We start from the raw sequence: 19,766 nt of genomic DNA, 5'->3' as shown, positions 1-19,766 counted from the left end.
GTGAATGGAGAGTGGACTGACGTTGTCCAAAACATGACAAAGTGTATCCGAGTCTACTTTCAAAGTCAGGGACAGTGTGAACTGAAGAACTAGGTTTGCTTTTGTCCACTTTTAAGAGGTCTTTGGACATTTGTTTAATTTGTAAAATATATTGTGAGCTTTTTTATATATATACATTTGAAAAAGTGTCTGGTAAAATTGGGCATTCACCAGCAATAATGACTGGTAGGCAAGAAAAGTTAATGGTAACACTTTACAATATGGTTCCATTTTTTAACATTAGTTAACATGAACTAACAATTTACAGTATTTTTACAGCATTTATTATTCATGATAATTTCAACATGTGCAAATATATATTTTTTCAATCAAAAGTTGTATTTGTTAACATTAGTTAATGCACTATGAACAAACAATGAACAATTGTATTTTTAGTAACTAACAAAAAATATATTGTTTAATCGTTTGTTTATTATACCAAACACATTAACTAATGTTAACAAATGCAACCATATTGTGAAGTGTTACCAATTTAATTTTCCACCCTAGTTATTAGAAAACTAGTCAGAAGTTCTTGAGACCCTCTGACCAGACAAGTATAAAATTTAAAGACTGAACCTGACCTGAGCCTGAGATTGCTTACTCTCTTTTTAGTCTCTTTGAGTGATTAGCCCAGATGTACAGATTCTTACTAAAACCAGTTGAGTTATGATAAAAGCTTACTTAAGCCTGGTCGGACACCTGACAGTTTGCCAGGTCCTGTCAGACTCGTGTTGGGGAGCAGACTTCAACCGCACACTGCCTACCACAGAACAGGCTGCCAAGAGCAAATTACCTTCCACTCTTACAACTTTGTAATGGTTATATGAATTATGCTGGGGCAGTAGCATTTATCAAGACATTTATTAAGGAAATAAAATGATGTGGCACCTGTTTTTAGATACATTTATTTATCTCACATAATGTGTTTTGTTTATAGGTGGTCCTTTTGACAGCTACCAAAATGCATAGAATAGCATTGATGACATTTCTTTTTTTAACAGGTCAGTCAGTTCATGTCTTTGCATCTTACACTTCTGTTTTTACTAATGTATTTCTGTGTAATAATTGTGCTTAATGTAATGTTTGCTCTAGTTTCAACAGTACTTACTGGTATCACAGCACAATCACACTCAACAGATGATATCACAACAGAATCAGTTATGCATGATACAAATGACTCTAAAGAAGACACAACTGATGAACTTTATACAGAAATACCTGAATCAGTCACAAGTAGCACAGACGAATCTGTAACAGGTTTAACCGGTAATTTCTCATAATTTTCACTTGTTCAGTGTCACTTAATCTCTTGCCCAATTACTTCAATTGTACTCATTACTGAATTTTATTTATTTATTTATTTATTTATTTATGTATTTATTTATTTTTAACAGATGAAGCCATTAATGACATGACAGCTTTTACAACTGATTCATCAGAGGATGATTCAACAGAGGAGACTGAACTGTCAACTTTAGGAATTGCTAACCAACCAGCTACAGCCATTACAGCAGAACCAACTACAGGAATTAAATCTGGGTTCACTTTAGAGGACTCAACTACAGATTTTACTGATACATTAACTACTGAAGAGGCATTGGAATCCACAAAAGCATTTACATCAAAAACATCTAAAAATTTCACAGAAGAATCAACAGCTTTTACAACTGATTCATCAGAAGAGGATTCAACGGAAGACACTGAACTGACAACTACAAGAATAACTGATCAAACAGCTACAGCCATAACATCAGAATCAACTACAGGAATAACTGATCAAACAGCTACAGTCATAACACAACATTTAACTACTGAAGAGGTTATGGAATTGACAACAGCATTTCCACCAGACAGCTCCCAAAATGTCACTGAAGATTCAACAGCTTTTACAACTGATTCATCAGAAGAGGATTCAACAGAAGACACTGAGCTGACAACTACAGGCATAACTGATCAAACAGCTACAGTCATAACACCAGAATCAACTACAGGAATGACTGATCAAACAGCTACAGTCATAACACCACAATTAACTACTGAAGAAGCACTGGATTCGACAACAGCATTTACATCAGACATCTCCCAAAATGTCATTGAAGTATCAACAGCTTTTACAACTGATTCATCAGAGGCGGATTCAACAGAAGACACTGAGCTGACAACTACAGGAATAACTGATCAAACAGCTGCAGTCATAACACCAGAATCAACTACAGAAATAACTGATCAAACAGCTACAGCCATAACAACACAATTCACTACTGAAGAAGCACTGGATTCAACAACAGCATTTACACCAGACCTCTCCCAAAATGTCACTGAAGAATCAACAGCTTTTACAACTGATTCATCAGAAGAGGATTCAACAGAAGACACTGAAATGACAACTACAGGAATAACTGATCAAACAGCTACAGCCATAACACCAGAATCAACTACAGGAATAACTGATCAAACAGCTACAGTCATAACACCACAATTAACTACTGAAGAAGCACTGGATTTGACAACAGCATTTACATCAGACATCTCCCAAAATGTCACTGAAGAATCAACAGCTTTTACAACTGATTCATCAGAAGAGAATTCAACAGAAGAGACTGAAATGACAACCACAGGAATAACTGATCAAACAGCTACAGTCATAACACCAGAATCAACAACAGTAATGACTGATCAAACAGCTATAGTCATAACACCACATTTAACTACTGAAGAGGTTCTGGAATTGACAACAGCATTTACATCAGACACCTCCCAAAATGTCACTGAAGAATCAACAGCTTTTACTACTGATTCATTAGAGGAGGATTCAACAGAAGACACTGAGCAGACAACTACAGGAATAACTGATCAAACAGCTATAGTCATAACACCAGAATCAACTACAGGAATGACTGATCAAACAGCTACAGTCATAACACCACAATTAACTACTGAAGAAGCACTGGATTCGACAACAGCATTTACATCAGACATCTCCCAAAATGTCATTGAAGTATCAACAGCTTTTACAACTGATTCATCAGAGGCGGATTCAACAGAAGACACTGAGCTGACAACTACAGGAATAACTGATCAAACAGCTGCAGTCATAACACCAGAATCAACTACAGAAATAACTGATCAAACAGCTACAGCCATAACAACACAATTCACTACTGAAGAAGCACTGGATTCAACAACAGCATTTACACCAGACCTCTCCCAAAATGTCACTGAAGAATCAACAGCTTTTACAACTGATTCATCAGAAGAGGATTCAACAGAAGACACTGAAATGACAACTACAGGAATAACTGATCAAACAGCTACAGCCATAACACCAGAATCAACTACAGGAATAACTGATCAAACAGCTACAGTCATAACACCACAATTAACTACTGAAGAAGCACTGGATTTGACAACAGCATTTACATCAGACATCTCCCAAAATGTCACTGAAGAATCAACAGCTTTTACAACTGATTCATCAGAAGAGAATTCAACAGAAGAGACTGAAATGACAACCACAGGAATAACTGATCAAACAGCTACAGTCATAACACCAGAATCAACAACAGTAATGACTGATCAAACAGCTATAGTCATAACACCACATTTAACTACTGAAGAGGTTCTGGAATTGACAACAGCATTTACATCAGACACCTCCCAAAATGTCACTGAAGAATCAACAGCTTTTACTACTGATTCATTAGAGGAGGATTCAACAGAAGACACTGAGCAGACAACTACAGGAATAACTGATCAAACAGCTATAGTCATAACACCACAGTTCACTACTGAAGAAGCACTGGATTCGACAACAGCATTTACATCAGACATCTCCCAAAATGACACTGAAGAATCAACAGCTTTTACAACTGATTCATCAGAAGAGGATTCAACAGAAGACACTGAGCTGACAACTACAGGAATAACTGATCAAACAGCTACAGTCATAACACCAGAATCAACAACAGGAATAACTGATCAAACAGCTACAGACATAACACCACATTTAACTACTGAAGAGGTTCTGGAATTGACAGCAGCATTTACATCAGACACCTCCCAAAATGCCACTGAAGAATCAACAGCTTTTACAACTGATTCATCAGAAGAGGATTCAACAGAAGACACTGAGCTGACAACTACAGGAATAACTGATCAAACAGCTACAGCCATAACACCGCATTTAACTACTGAAGAAGCACTGGATTCGACAACAGCATTTACATCAGAAATCTCCCAAAATGTCACTGAAGAATCAACAGCTTTTACAACTGATTCATCAGAAGAGGATTCAACAGAAGACACTGAGCTGACAACTACAGGAATAACTGATCAAACAGCTACAGTCATAACACCAGAATCAACTACAGGAATAACTGATCAAACAGCTATAGTCATAACACCACAGTTCACTACTGAAGAAGCACTGGATTCGACAACAGCATTTACATCAGACATCTCCCAAAATGCCACTGAAGAATCAACAGCTTTTACAACTGATTCATCAGAAGAGGATTCAACAGAAGACACTGAGCTGACAACTACAGGAATAACTGATCAAACAGCTACAGCCATAACACCGCATTTAACTACTGAAGAAGCACTGGATTCGACAACAGCATTTACATCAGAAATCTCCCAAAATGTCACTGAAGAATCAACAGCTTTTACAACTGATTCATCAGAAGAGGATTCAACAGAAGACACTGAGCTGACAACTACAGGAATAACTGATCAAACAGCTACAGTCATAACACCAGAATCAACAACAGGAATAACTGATCAAACAGCTACAGACATAACACCACATTTAACTACTGAAGAGGTTCTGGAATTGACAACAGCATTTACATCAGACACCTCCCAAAATGCCACTGAAGAATCAACAGCTTTTACAACTGATTCATCAGAAGAGGATTCAACAGAAGACACTGAGCTGACAACTACAGGAATAACTGATCAAACAGCTACAGCCATAACACCGCATTTAACTACTGAAGAAGCACTGGATTCAACAACAGCATTTACACCAGACATCTCCCAAAATGTCACTGAAGAATCAACAGCTTTTACAACTGATTCATCAGAAGAGGATTCAACAGAAGACACTGAAATGACAACTACAGGAATAACTGATCAAACAGCTACAGTCATAACACCAGAATCAACAACAGGAATAACTGATCAAACAGCTACAGACATAACACCACATTTAACTACTGAAGAGGTTCTGGAATTGACAACAGCATTTACATCAGACACCTCCCAAAATGTCACTGAAGAATCAACAGCTTTTACTACTGATTCATTAGAGGAGGATTCAACAGAAGACACTGAGCAGACAACTACAGGATTGACTGATCAAACAGCTACAGACATAACACCAGAATCAACTACAGGAATAACTGATCAATCAGCTACAGTCATAACACCACAATTAACTACTGAAGAAGCACTGGATTTGACAACAGCATTTACACCAGACATCTCCCAAAATGTCACTGAAGAATCAACAGCTTTTACAACTGATTCATCAGAAGAGAATTCAACAGAAGAGACTGAAACGACAACCACAGGAATAACTAATCAAACAGCTACAGTCATAACACCAGAATCAACAACAGGAATAACTGATCAAACAGCTACAGACATAACACCACATTTAACTACTGAAGAGGTTCTGGAATTGACAACAGCATTTACATCAGACACCTCCCAAAATGTCACTGAAGAATCAACAGCTTTTACTACTGATTCATTAGAGGAGGATTCAACAGAAGACACTGAGCAGACAACTACAGGATTGACTGATCAAACAGCTACAGTCATAACACCAGAATCAACTACAGGAATAACTGATCAAACAGCTATAGTCATAACACCACAGTTCACTACTGAAGAAGCACTGGATTCGACAACAGCATTTACATCAGACATCTCCCAAAATGCCACTGAAGAATCAACAGCTTTTACAACTGATTCATCAGAAGAGGATTCAACAGAAGACACTGTGCTGACAACTACAGGAATAACTGATCAAACAGCTACAGCCATAACACCGCATTTAACTACTGAAGAAGCACTGGATTCGACAACAGCATTTACATCAGACATCTCCCAAAATGTCACTGAAGAATCAACAGCTTTTACAACTGATTCATCAGAAGAGAATTCAACAGAAGAGACTGAAATGACAACCACAGGAATAACTGATCAAACAGCTACAGTCATAACACCAGAATCAACAACAGGAATAACTGATCAAACAGCTACAGACATAACACCACATTTAACTACTGAAGAGGTTCTGGAATTGACAACAGCATTTACATCAGACACCTCCCAAAATGTCACTGAAGAATCAACAGCTTTTACTACTGATTCATTAGAGGAGGATTCAACAGAAGACACTGAGCAGACAACTACAGGATTGACTGATCAAACAGCTACAGCCATAACACCAGAATCAACTACAGGAATAACTGATCAAACAGCTATAGTCATAACACCACAGTTAACTACTGAAGAAGCACTGGATTCGACAACAGCATTTACATCAGACATCTCCCAAAATGCCACTGAAGAATCAACAGCTTTTACAACTGATTCATCAGAAGAGGATTCAACAGAAGACACTGAGCTGACAACTACAGGAATAACTGATCAAACAGCTACAGCCATAACACCGCATTTAACTACTGAAGAAACACTGGATTCGACAACAGCATTTACATCAGACATCTCCCAAAATGTCACTGAAGAATCAACAGCTTTTACAACTGATTCATCAGAAGAGGATTCAACAGAAGACACTGAAATGACAACTACAGGAATAACTGATCAAACAGCTACAGTCATAACACCAGAATCAACAACAGGAATAACTGATGAAACAGCTACAGACATAACACCACATTTAACTACTGAAGAGGTTCTGGAATTGACAACAGCATTTACATCAGACACCTCCCAAAATGTCACTGAAGAATCAACAGCTTTTACTACTGATTCATTAGAGGAGGATTCAACAGAAGACACTGAGCAGACAACTACAGGAATGACTGATCAAACAGCTACAGCCATAACACCAGAATCAACTACAGGAATAACTGATCAAACAGCTACAGCCATAACACCGCATTTAACTACTGAAGAAGCACTGGATTCGACAACAGCATTTACATCAGACATCTCCCAAAATGTCACTGAAGAATCAACAGCTTTTACAACTGATTCATCAGAAGAGGATTCAACAGAAGACACTGAGCTGACAACTACAGGAATAACTGATCAAACAGCTACAGTCATAACACCAGAATCAACTACAGGAATAACTGATCAAACAGCTACAGACATAACACCACATTTAACTACTGAAGAGGTTCTGGAATTGACAACAGCATTTACATCAGACACCTCCCAAAATGTCACTGAAGAATCAACAGCTTTTACTACTGATTCATTAGAGGATTCAACAGAAGACACTGAGCAGACAACTACAGGAATAACTGATCAAACAGCTACAGTCATAACACCAGAATCAACTACAGAAATAACTGATCAAACAGCTACAGCCATAACAACACAATTCACTACTGAAGAAGCACTGGATTCAACAACAGCATTTACATCAGACATCTCCCAAAATGTCACTGAAGAATCAACAGCTTTTACAACTGATTCATCAGAAGAGGATTCAACAGAAGACACTGAAATGACAACTACAGGAATAACTGATCAAACAGCTATAGTCATAACACCACATTTAACTACTGAAGACATTCTGGAATTGACAACAGCATTTACATCAGAAATCTCCCAAAATGTCACTGAAGAATCAACAGCTTTTACAACTGATTCATCAGAGGAGGATTCAACAGAAGACACTGAATTGACAACAACAGGAATAACTGATCAAACCACTACAGCCATAACACCAGAATCAACTACAGGAATTACAGCTGTGTTCACCTTAGAAGAATCAACTACAGATTTTAATGGTACGCTAACTACTGAAGAGTCACTGGAAACCACAAAAGCATTTACATCAGAAATATCCACACGCATCACTAAAGGACCTACAACAACATTTACAGCTGAATCAAATACTGTTTCTACAGTGGAATCCACAGCAGAAGTGTTAAAGGCATCAACTCTAGGATTTACTGATCAATCATCTTCAACCATCACAACAGAATCAGCTACAGAAGTGACAGCTGAATTTACTACTGAAGAGTTAGCTACAGATTTCACTGATGTGTCATCTGCAGGATTAGCATCACAATCCACAACAGCATTTACACCAGAAACAAACACTAAAGTCACTGCAGAATCCACAACAGCATTTAATGATAAATCAACCACAGTGTTCCCAGACTTGTCAACTACTCCTACTATTGTGGAATCCACAACAGGAGTAACACAAGTATCAAACACAGATTTCACAGATTCTTTAATGACAGCTACCACCACAGCATCCACAACAGAATTTACTCAGAAAACAAGTACAGGAAATACTGCTCAGTCACCTACAACCATAACAAAAGAATCAGCTACAGAAATGACAGCTGAATTTACCACAGAAGAATCAGCAACTACTGGAATTATTGATCAATCACATACAGCCATAACATCAGTATCAGCCGCAAGTGACACAACAAAATCCACAACGTTTACTTTTGAATCGACCACAGAGTTCCCAGATTCTTCAACAACAGCAACCACCACAAAAGAATCAGCTACAGGTTTAACACATTTGTCAACTACTGGAGTAGCACCAGAATCTACAACAGCATCCACAACAGCATTTGAAATATCTAAAAGTGTCACTGAAGAATCATCAACAGCATTAACGGCTGATTTAACAGAGAAGACTGAACTGTCAACTGTTAGAATAACTGATCAATCACCTACAGCCTTAACTCCAGGATCAGCCTCAAGTGTTACAACAGAATACACAACACCATTTACTTCTGAATTGACCACAGAGTCCCCAGATTTGTCAATTACTGCTCCTACAGTGAAATCCACAAAAGGAATAACAGAAGCATCAACCACAGTCTTCACAAAGTCATCACCTTCAGGTTCCACTATAGAGTCCACAACAGTGTTTACAGAGAAATCAAGTGTAGGAATTACCGATCAATCAACAAGCACCACACCAGAATCAACAACAGGGATCAACTCCACATCAGCAATTAGAACAGCGGGATCAACTACTGGTGTCACAGCAGTGCCCACAGAAATTGCTACAGATACAATTAATGATTTTACATCGCAGTCCACTACAGGAAACAGCAGAGAAGAAACAACAGTTATCATAACTGAGCCTGGAGAAACAAATGCCGTTATCACATCAAGGACTACAGCAGGTATCACAGTAGAACCAGTGACATCAGTGGACACAACATTACCCCACACTCCATTTGCTACCACAGAGGGCACTCCAACATCTGTCAGTACAACAACTGTCTCACCTGAAACATCCTTGTTATGTAAGTTAGGCAAACCTATATTCAAGTATTTTGAGTGAGACATTAAAATGCAGATTTTTTTTGTTTTGGAACATTAGGGATAATTCACACAACTAATGAAAATTGTTTCATAATTTATGTGGAACATAAAAAGGAGATGTTATTCAGAATGACAGCCTTAGTCACCATCATTTTCACTGAATGGAGAAAAAATGCAATGAAAGTGAATGGTGACAGATATTGTCATTCTACCTAACATATTTTGTGTTTCACGGAAGAAAGTCAAACAGTACACATGAAGGTACGTAAATGGCAATGACCTAAAATGTTTCGCAATCCGAGCATCCCCTTTTAATATAAATAGCCCATATGTTATACAACATGCAGTATACTGTAAAAATACATGTCTTTGACTTTCAGATGTAACATATTTGTTCTTACTGAGACTAATATCAGTTTATTCTTATTTTTGCAACAGCAATACAATCTTCAACCCAACAACCAACAAATGGAGTGGAACTCACTACGACAACAATCAAGCCTACACTTAAAACTACAACACTGCTTAAAACTACAGTGCCTGTGAGGTTCACCAGCGATGAAACTTTTGATCCCGCACTGTTGGACACAACTTCACCCACATTTAAAAAACGAGAACAAAGAGTCAAAGATGACGTACGTTGTGTTGTAAATATTTAGATACTTTAGGTTTCAGTACATAGTTTGGTACAGACAAAAGTATGCAGCTCCTGTAAGGTTGCTGTAGCTTAACTGGCAGAGCATGGTGCTAGCAATGCCAAGATTATGGGTTTGATTCCCTGGGAACAAAGATTAAAAAAAATGTATACTTTGAATGCACTGTAAATGACAAACAGAGTTCACCAGAGAACAAGTACTCCAAAGAAAGGAGTACAGGCCAATTTTACCATGCAGTGAAATTGGGATATAATTTGTAATGTAATTGTATATAATCAACAAATTAACCACCAACCGCCATGTTTTCATTTTGCCCAAATGTTTCTTACTTAATGTTTTATAACTCAGTGTTGAACCTGATATTATAATTTTTCTACAGTTTTTGACGATCTTAAGTAAAGCATTCCAATCCTTCATCGAATTGACAGTTATCCGGTTCCGGTAGGTATTTCTTTTCTTTATAATGAAAACATTTCCTCTCTGGAATAACTGAACCTGGCATTATATTGCCTCAATTATATATACTTTTAGGTTATAAGCTATTTGTTATAACCTTTAACATACAACTCATTTTCTTCTATTTTCTTTCCAGTGCTGGATCAGTCATCACAGATATGGATTTAATATTCAGGATGGACATCTTTTTACCTACTGATGAAGAGATAAGAAATATTATACTCAATGCCTCCACTACATTTAATATCACCAGTGTAGAGGGTAAGCAAATCAGTTCATATGGTAAAAAACAGCATCAATGCAAAGAGATGCAAAAAACAAAAACAAAAAAACAATGCAATTTTAATGCATCCTGTATCACTCTTCCAAAAACATTTAAAACATTCTATTGAAGAGCAAATTTCAAATTGTACAATTAACTACAAGAGTATTAAAGGCAACCAGTAAAAAAGGTTGCACTACATAGTTTGGATGTTTTATGTTATGTGACCCTCTTTGAGTTTGCATTACTTCTAGACAAATTTAAATGCTTTCCCTTTAAACCAAAATATTATTAGGAAAAAATCTGGATTGATGAAAACTAACAATTAATAACTTTTCTTAATTGTTGTTTGATGACAACAATTCAATCTACAATAAAACTACCAACAACAGTCAGGCCAAAAGATGACCTTACAACTACAACAAATCCTTCTACAACTACTTTCAAACAAACACTTGAACCAACAACAACACCCCAACAAACAGTATCTGCAATCCAACACACTTCAACCCATCCTACAGTTACAACAACAGCCCAGGAGACAAACAGTGCTCATACTACTACACGGATGACAGCAACAACTGTATTCCAACCTACAACTATGATTCAGCCTGCAACAATATCTGCATCACAACCTGCAACATCTTCAACCCAGCCTATGCTTTCAGCAACTGCCCAGACTACAAATACAGCCCAGACCACAACTACACAGAAACCTACACAAACTCCAACCAAGCTTCTAAGTATAACCCATCCAACAATGACTACATCAAAGCCTGCAACAGATAAAGCAACGCCTGCAACAGCTAAAACCCAGACTACAACAACTCAGCCACAAACAGTTACAAGTTTATCAAAACTGACAGGTATACATGAAAGTACAATTATATCTACAACCATATCCACAACAGCTGCAATCCAGTCAACAATTACAACACAATCTACAGTTACAGCAACAGCCCATGGTACAAATATAGTCCAGACAACAACTGTATTCAAACCTACAACTACAATCCAGCCAGTAATTAAAACACACCCAATGATATCTACACCACAACCTGACACAGCTACAACTCAGCCTAGTGTTACAACAGTCCACCCTACAAATGCAGCCCTGACAACAACAATACACCCACCTATACCAAAAACAACACAGAAAATAATATCCCAGCCTGCAACATCCACAACCAAGCCTGCAACAGCTATAACTCAGTCTACAGTTACAACAACTGCTGAGCCGACAAATGCAGCCCAGACCACAACAATACCCCCACCTTTACCAACCACATCCCTGAAAATAATACCCCATCCTGAAACAGCTACAACCGAGCCTTCAACAGTTCAAACTCAGCCTAGTGTTACAACAACTGCCCAGCCTACAAATGCAGCCCACATCACAACTACATCACCACTTATAACAACTACAATCCAGAATATATCCCAGCTGTCAACAGCTACAACAATGCCTGCAACTGCTACTCCTCAGTTTACAGTTACAACAACTGTCGGGCCTACAAATGCATTACAGTCCACAACTACATCCAGACCTTCACCAACTACAACCCATAAAATAATATCCCAGCCTGCAACAGCTACAACTAAGCCTTCAACACTTCCAACTCAGCCTAGTTATAGAACAACTCCCCAGACTACAAATACAGCCCACATCATAACTACTTCCCAATTTATACCAACTACAATCCAGAATACATCCCAGCCGTCAACAGCTACAACTAAGCCTGCAACAGCTACTCTTCAGTCTACAGTTACAAAAACTGTCGGGCCTACAGATGCAGCCCAGACTACAACTACATCCCCACATATACAAACCACAATACAGCCAAAAATATCCCAGCCTGCAGCAGCAACAACCAAGCCTGCAACAGTTACTACTCAGTCTACAGTTACAACAACTATCCAGTTTACAAATGCAGCCCAGACCACAACTAAATCCCCTCCTATCCAAACCACAATATCCCAGCCTGCAACAACTACAACCAAGCCTGCAACAGCTACAATTCAGCCTAGTGTTACAACAACTGCCCAGCCTACAAATGCAGCACAGACCACTACTACGTCCCCACATATACCAACTACAACACCAAAAATATTCCAACTGTCAACAGCTACAACCAAACATGCAACAGCTATTATTCAGTCTACAGTTCCAACAACTGCCCAGTCTCCAAATGGAGCCCAGACCACAACTACATCCCCAGCTAAACAAACCACAATACAGCCAATAATTTCCCAGCCTGCAACAGCAACAACCAAGCCTGCGATAAATACAGCTCAGCCTAGTGTTACAACAACTGCTGGGCCTACAAATGCTGTCCAAACCACAACTACATCCTCATCTTTACCAACTACAGTTCAGAAAATATCCCAGCAGTCAACAGCTACAACCAAGCCTGCAACAGCTGCAACACAGCCTGCAGCTTCATCCACATCTGCAGCTCTAACAATTAGATCCCAGCCAACAGCTGCAACCCAGCCAAAAACATCTACAACCCAGCCTACAAAAACTGCAACCCAGTTTGCACTTAAAACTACAACACAGTCTAAAGCTTCTACCCAACCAACAGTAACTATGTCACCATCCACAACAACTATAAGAAAGCCTGTAATGACACCAACAACTGGAACCCAATCTACAACTTCAACCCCACTTAAAACAGAAATCCAACTCACTACCACAACAGCCAAGCCTACAGTTAAAACTACAGAGCCGACAACTGCAACCCAGCCAACAATAAATACATTGAAACCTACAACAACTAAAACCCAGCTAATAACTTCACCTACAACCAAACCTAGAAATACAAGCCAGTCTGTAGCTTCAACTATAACCCTGCCAAAAACAGCACCCCATTTCACCACAACTACAACTCATTCCACAGTAAATAAATTGAAACCCACAACAACTAAATCCCAGCCTACAACTACACGTACAAACCAATCTATATCTTCATATACGACATCAAGAAAAACACCGGCCAAACCCACCACAACTACAAACAAGCCTACACTTCAAACAACAACACCCCTCACAACTACAGTCACTGTCAGGTTTACCAGCAATGAAACCTTTGAACCAGCGCTGTCTGACTCAAATTCAGAAACCTTTAAAATACGAGAAAGAAGAGTCAAATATGAGGTGTGTAGTATAACAAACATTGAAATACTTTGAGCATGTAGTTTTTAACAGACAATTAGTGCACAGTAGAATTTTAATATGCACTGAAATTTGGATGATTTGTAAAGAAACTCCATGTAATGTAACAAATTAATCTTCAAAACTATTTCCTGTTTTAATGTGTTCATTTTCTCCAAAAGTGTTAGACTTACTAACTCAATGTTGAACCTATTATTGTGGTTTCTACAGTTTGAGCCAATCTTTAGAAACATATTCCACTTCTTCATCAGATTGACAGTTATTCGGTTCCGGTGGGTATTTCATTTCTTTAAAGATTATCTCTGTAGTAAATAGTAATTTTATATTTTATAAGGCTAATTTTCAAAGTAACAAGTAGTAACTTCACATCAGACCCTTTTCTTCCGTTCCATTTATACAGTCCTGGATCAGTTGTCACAGATATGAATTTAGAATTCAGGAAGGATAGCTTATTGCCCAGTGATAATGGGATCAGTAGCGTTATCCTCAATGCTACCACTACGTTTAAGATCACAAGTGCACAGGGTATGTCAATAAGTTTATATTGTCAAATTGCATCAACATTCAATAAAATTTCTCCTTTATGATTAATTGAAGTGTTTACCTTTAAAAAGAAAAACATTTTAATTTGTCCTCTTGGAGACTAATATGTTTTCTCATTTGTTATTTTGACAACTATTTGTATCTTACAACTATGTGTAACCTCCACCAACAACAGTCAGGCCAAATGATGACCCTTCAACTACAACAAAACCCACTACGCGCAAACCAACAACTACAACCAAACCTACTACAACAACTACAACCAAACCTACTACAACAACTAGCAAACCCGCTGCAGCAAAACCAACCACCAAACGTCCAACGACAACCACCACCACCACCACTACTACTACTATAACCACAACAACAGCAGTTCCAACACGTCCTCCACCAGTTGTAACCATAGACTTGATCATTTTACAAATATTTGTTATAGAGCTTGCAAACCCGCAAAGTCCAGAATTTAAGAAACTAGCATTTCAAATTGAATTTGAGGTGAGTTTCAAACTACAAACCGTTTTTATGATATGTACAGCATGACCTGACAGCATTTTGGATTGATATAAAAAATAAATAAACTGTAGTATGCTACTTTGATGCAATCTGACAATCTTTTAACAGTGATGCTAGAAAGAATGATGATCAGTTCACATGAAATTTAATTCTTGTAAGTATTATTTAATAACATTCCTCAAACCGATTCTTTTACAGTTTGACAAAATCTATAAAAAGAAGTATGGACCTCTTTTCATCAGGGTTATTGTGATTGCTTTCAGGTAGGTCAGTGGTTTGCTTCATTACTTTAGAGACTCCTTTAGCTGTTTCCTTTGTCCTCAAAAGTCCTTTAAACTTAGATATTCTTCAAGTCGATTCCCTGATACACAAAACATAAATTTTAATTGGATATGTGAAAGACAATCTTTGAAAGTAGTTACTGGTACCTACACTAGAGAAATCTCCAATGGAGTGTTTGATGGATAATAGTGCGTAAGCTTCGTATGGAGGGCATGGAAAGAGTGGTGTGAGTTTGAGATAAAGCAAGAATTCAGCTAATAGGATTTCTCAAAAGCACAAATGGACTCTCCTTTTTGAAATAAATGGATCTGCAGAATGTTTTACATAACTCTAGTGTGTAGGCACCCTAATACTTACAGTCAATTGAATATGTCAACAGATAAAACAGCTTCTAGATTGAATGTGTACCATGTGTCCTGAAATATCTTGTAAAGAACACGGTGATGTGTTTCTCTTTAGAGGTGTTACCAGAACCCGGATGCAACAAAATGTGGAGGCAGAGCTTGAGTTAGTGTTTAACGAAACCTCCACTGAACCCATCCCAAGCAACAATGACATTGTGACTACTCTGAAAGAGGCAGTGTCAACGCCAGGCTTCAACCTCTCTGTTGTTGCTGAATCTATCAGTGTTATCAGTAAGTTAAAAAGTTTATATTTTTTGTTGTTTGAAATTTGTATGAAACTGTATGACTTACTTCCGTGGAAGACTGCAATAGGCCCAGTCACCATTCACTTTCACTGTATCTCCAAAATTTCCTTTTGTGTTCCATGGAAGAAAAGTCATTTGGGTTTGAAAAAACATGGTGAGTAAATGTTGACATAATTTTACACTTTTGGGTGAACTATCTTCTTTAACATATTTTCTCTTTCTAAACTAATTTAGAATCACTGCAGATCATTCCTTTGACCATCTTGACCAATGGCTCCTTTGTTGCTGCTCTCTCAAACACAAGTTCAATGGAATTTCGAAACAGGGCATCAATGATAAAATCAGGGGTAAGTATCGAGTGTCTACTTATTTACTTTATATGCTTTCAAAAAACCAATCCTCTCAAATCAACTCTCTTTTTTTTAGCTTGAACCCTTTTTCACTGCTGATTATCCAACATCATTCACTGTACTATCTACAACACAATTCAGGTATGCATTTGTGTTTATTATTTAATTTAATATCGCTTTAGATTCATGAAAACATGCAATATTGTTTATTGAATCTTGTCTCAAAACTCCTGAACTCTCCCCAGTAATGCCAGTGCAAAATCAAAGAGTGTGCCCATGATTCAAAACTCCATAGACCTCACTTTTGCAGCGAACTCCAATCTACCCAACAGTACGCAGATAGTGAACACTATAGTCCGAGCAGCCTACAACAACTCCTTACCCTTCCAGATCTTCACGTCTTCCATTGTGATTAATGGCACAGGTGAGTGATTTACTTTCTTACAGTGCATTAGTGTTAGGGGAACTACTAATTTTCCAGTAACTACTGGTTAAAAAAAGACACAGGAATTCGGGGAATCATTTATTTGAACTGGTTCATTTACATGAACAGTCCGAAAAAAAACGAAAAAAAAAAAAAAATGATTTATTACAATTATTTCCCAGCACTACATCTGAGAGAGGGAGGTCTGTTTAAGCTGCATGCACAATAAAAGTGACAAAAAACATGAACAATGTAGCATAGCATAATGCTACACAGCTAGTCGTTGGAAATAGTAGATCATTTCTGGATAAGCTATGCTGTTCTGATATGATTTAGTTAAGTCGTGTCAATACGTGACTTAACTAAAGGCGCAGTGACAAATTGTTAACTTTTTGCTCAGATTAGTATTTATCCTTTAGTAGAGTTGTTCAATCATGATGTCAAGCCCAACTGACAGGATGTTTTGTTCCGAAACAAAACATACACAATCATACCTCAAATGTGAATTTTTAAATTGTTGCATGCTTTAAAAATGTACGTTTCTAACAAGTTGCTACATAAGGACTACAGTGGTTGCCCAATGAATTACGTGTCCTTTGACAAGCACGTAAAACTTTGTGTTTGATAAATGGCACGTAATTCATTAGACAACCATTGCAGTATTAAAATTTCCATGCCACGAGCATCACCAAACGGAACTGCAAAACTAGTCACAGTTTTCAACAGATTCCAGAACACTCCCCTCTACTTCTATTAGTTGTACAAGCAGATAGTCCAAACTCAATCCATTTGTTGAGTCAATGAGCATGTTTAAATGCACATTCTTACACCGATAATGCTTAATAAGCTGACAATGTGTGTGGTCATGTAAACGCATTAAACCGCATTCCTTTTTCAGCGTAAAGGCCATAAACGGCTTATGAATAAACCGGTTGACACGGGTAGATTTTTGCCCATTACGCTGATTTCGCATGGCATGTAAACACATTAACCGCCGTTCTTACCGGCTCATTCAATGTGCGCACGTGTTGAGCACATGCTTCTTCACAGATTGATGACAAAAGCAGAGAATAACATGATTATTTCAAATGTCACGTAAACACGGATTTATTGCTTTGTAAAAAAATTCAATAAGCTGATTTTACAGAGTGATCAGTGTATTAGTGTGCATGTAAACATGCTCAGTGTTGCTGTGTCGTGCTGGGCAGGCTGCTCAGGAATGTTTTGAAAGTGCCACAGAGACACAGTGTTACACATTGACTCACATGTACTTGACTCTGCATTATACGTTAGGATATAAGAAAAAAAATTACCATTGCAAAAAAATACACACATCAGCTTTACATTAAAACTTACGTCAGATTTTTAGGTTTACAGCTACAAACTAAACAACTCCTTTAATGGATTTATGTAATTGTACTATGTGCTTTATACAAAATGCTGCATTGTAATTGAATGATACATTTAAAATAAATGTTGTTTCTTTTCTCCATAATGCAGCATATTCATCAAGTGAAGTCACTAGCAGGATCAGTGTGTCAACTGCTTCAATCCTGGTTGCCGTGTCACTTCTGGTCACATGGTTTGACTGACAATAGACACACATGTCCTGACTCCAACAGGTCTGAATGTGGCCTTCAGTGCCGCTCACATGAAAGAATATCACATATATGAAGAAGATACTACAGTAATATTTTACATAATCATGCTGAAAATTACAAACAAGACTTTGAAGGATTCCATTCCAGCTCTGGTTCTGTATATACCTTCACAACCTTGCATGTTTGCACATATGTTTAATGAAATGTCTGTCTCTGAACAAACCAACACAAAAAGATCACTTTTTTCACTATCATCACAAGAAATCATATCTGAAAATTGTGAAGAATTTAGATCTCATTTCTGAGTCAGCATTGCCCGGAACAGAACAATCAAACTTTGTGTTCACATGATCCTCTTTAAAAAGACTCAACCACCTCCACCTCTAACCAGTCAAACCAGTTTTTTAGATACTTATTCTGAAAAAAGAATTTCAGGAATTAGTTTATTTTCTAATTAATCCTAAAATAAATGGTCTTTTCTCTAAATTCATCAAAAATAAATTGTAGATATTGTCCACACTGGATGTGGTATAATAGGTACAACTTCTGAATGTATGCAAAGTATTTTTAACTAGTTAACTTCAAGTTTAACTGAACAGCACTGGTGAGAATAGTTTGTATATAAAGTGGGTTCCAACAGTCTGAGACCAGATGTATTCTATTTCAAATTATACTATTATCACAAGAGTTTTATTAAGTAAACTTCAGCTGTGTATTTATAAATATCTATCTCTGTATAAAATCATGTAAGTTATATATGTACAGTGCATATGAAGTATATATATATATATATAGACAGAACACTATCTTATATTTATGTTCAGGGTTTCAAATAAACTGAAACTATTGGAATTAATTTAACTGCATTTTTGTATTTTTTTATTTTTATTATTATTATTATTTTATTATTATTATTATTATTATTATTATTATTGCTTTCCACATAATGAGTTAAGATTCTGACTAGAAAGGTCAAAATAGGTTTTTATATTTTTTTGTAAATTTACATAGTGAAAAAAGTGCAAAGCACAGGGTAAATAACAACGATTGTGTTGCTCTGGCTTTTCAGTATTTAGAAGTCTACTTTTGCCAGACCTTTCTAGTCTGAATCTTTATTCAGTGTGCAGACGGCAATTTATCTCTTTTGGTTAAGTCTTTTTGGCTTAAGCTATACAAGTTTGACTGAGCATAACAATACTTTCTATTTTAGCACTGTTTTCAGTCATCACAAGTCATGTTTCTCAGCCTCTCTGTCTCTTCTTGCATGCTTTATTTTTTCAGAGGTCATATTTCAGATTCT

The 19,766-nt window shown here is 37.3% G+C and overlaps 1 protein-coding gene across 1 annotated transcript; it reads left to right on the top strand.

The window, feature by feature from the left end:
* The first annotated feature begins 1,453 nt into the window (after positions 1-1,453).
* On the top strand, positions 1,454-19,285 carry LOC127440318 (mucin-17-like). The gene is made up of 14 exons (XM_051696843.1): positions 1,454-9,536; positions 9,994-10,190; positions 10,591-10,652; positions 10,804-10,928; positions 11,322-14,086; positions 14,315-14,376; positions 14,505-14,629; positions 14,823-15,142; positions 15,359-15,423; positions 15,902-16,077; positions 16,326-16,438; positions 16,518-16,582; positions 16,687-16,865; positions 18,366-19,285. Exons 1-14 carry the CDS (start codon positions 1,454-1,456, stop codon positions 18,455-18,457), a joined length of 12,429 nt encoding a protein of 4,142 aa, XP_051552803.1. The 3' UTR covers positions 18,458-19,285.
* The last annotated feature ends 481 nt before the right edge of the window (positions 19,286-19,766 follow it).

Source organism: Myxocyprinus asiaticus, chromosome 1 (assembly GCF_019703515.2).
Source record: "Myxocyprinus asiaticus isolate MX2 ecotype Aquarium Trade chromosome 1, UBuf_Myxa_2, whole genome shotgun sequence".
Taxonomy (NCBI): Eukaryota; Metazoa; Chordata; class Actinopteri; order Cypriniformes; family Catostomidae; genus Myxocyprinus; species Myxocyprinus asiaticus.
Note: the sequence above shows the minus strand (reverse complement) of the source record. Positions and strands in the feature narration are given on the sequence as shown.

Bases quoted from the DNA above. Each gene is read 5' to 3' on its own strand.
- LOC127440318 (XM_051696843.1), top strand. From the start codon at position 1,454: ATGACAGCTTTTACAACTGATTCATCAGAGGATGATTCAACAGAGGAG. The intron at 14,377-14,504 runs GTGGGTATTTCA...CCATTTATACAG, and splicing joins TTGACAGTTATTCGGTTCCG to TCCTGGATCAGTTGTCACAG. The intron at 16,439-16,517 runs GTAAGTATCGAG...TCTTTTTTTTAG, and splicing joins CATCAATGATAAAATCAGGG to CTTGAACCCTTTTTCACTGC.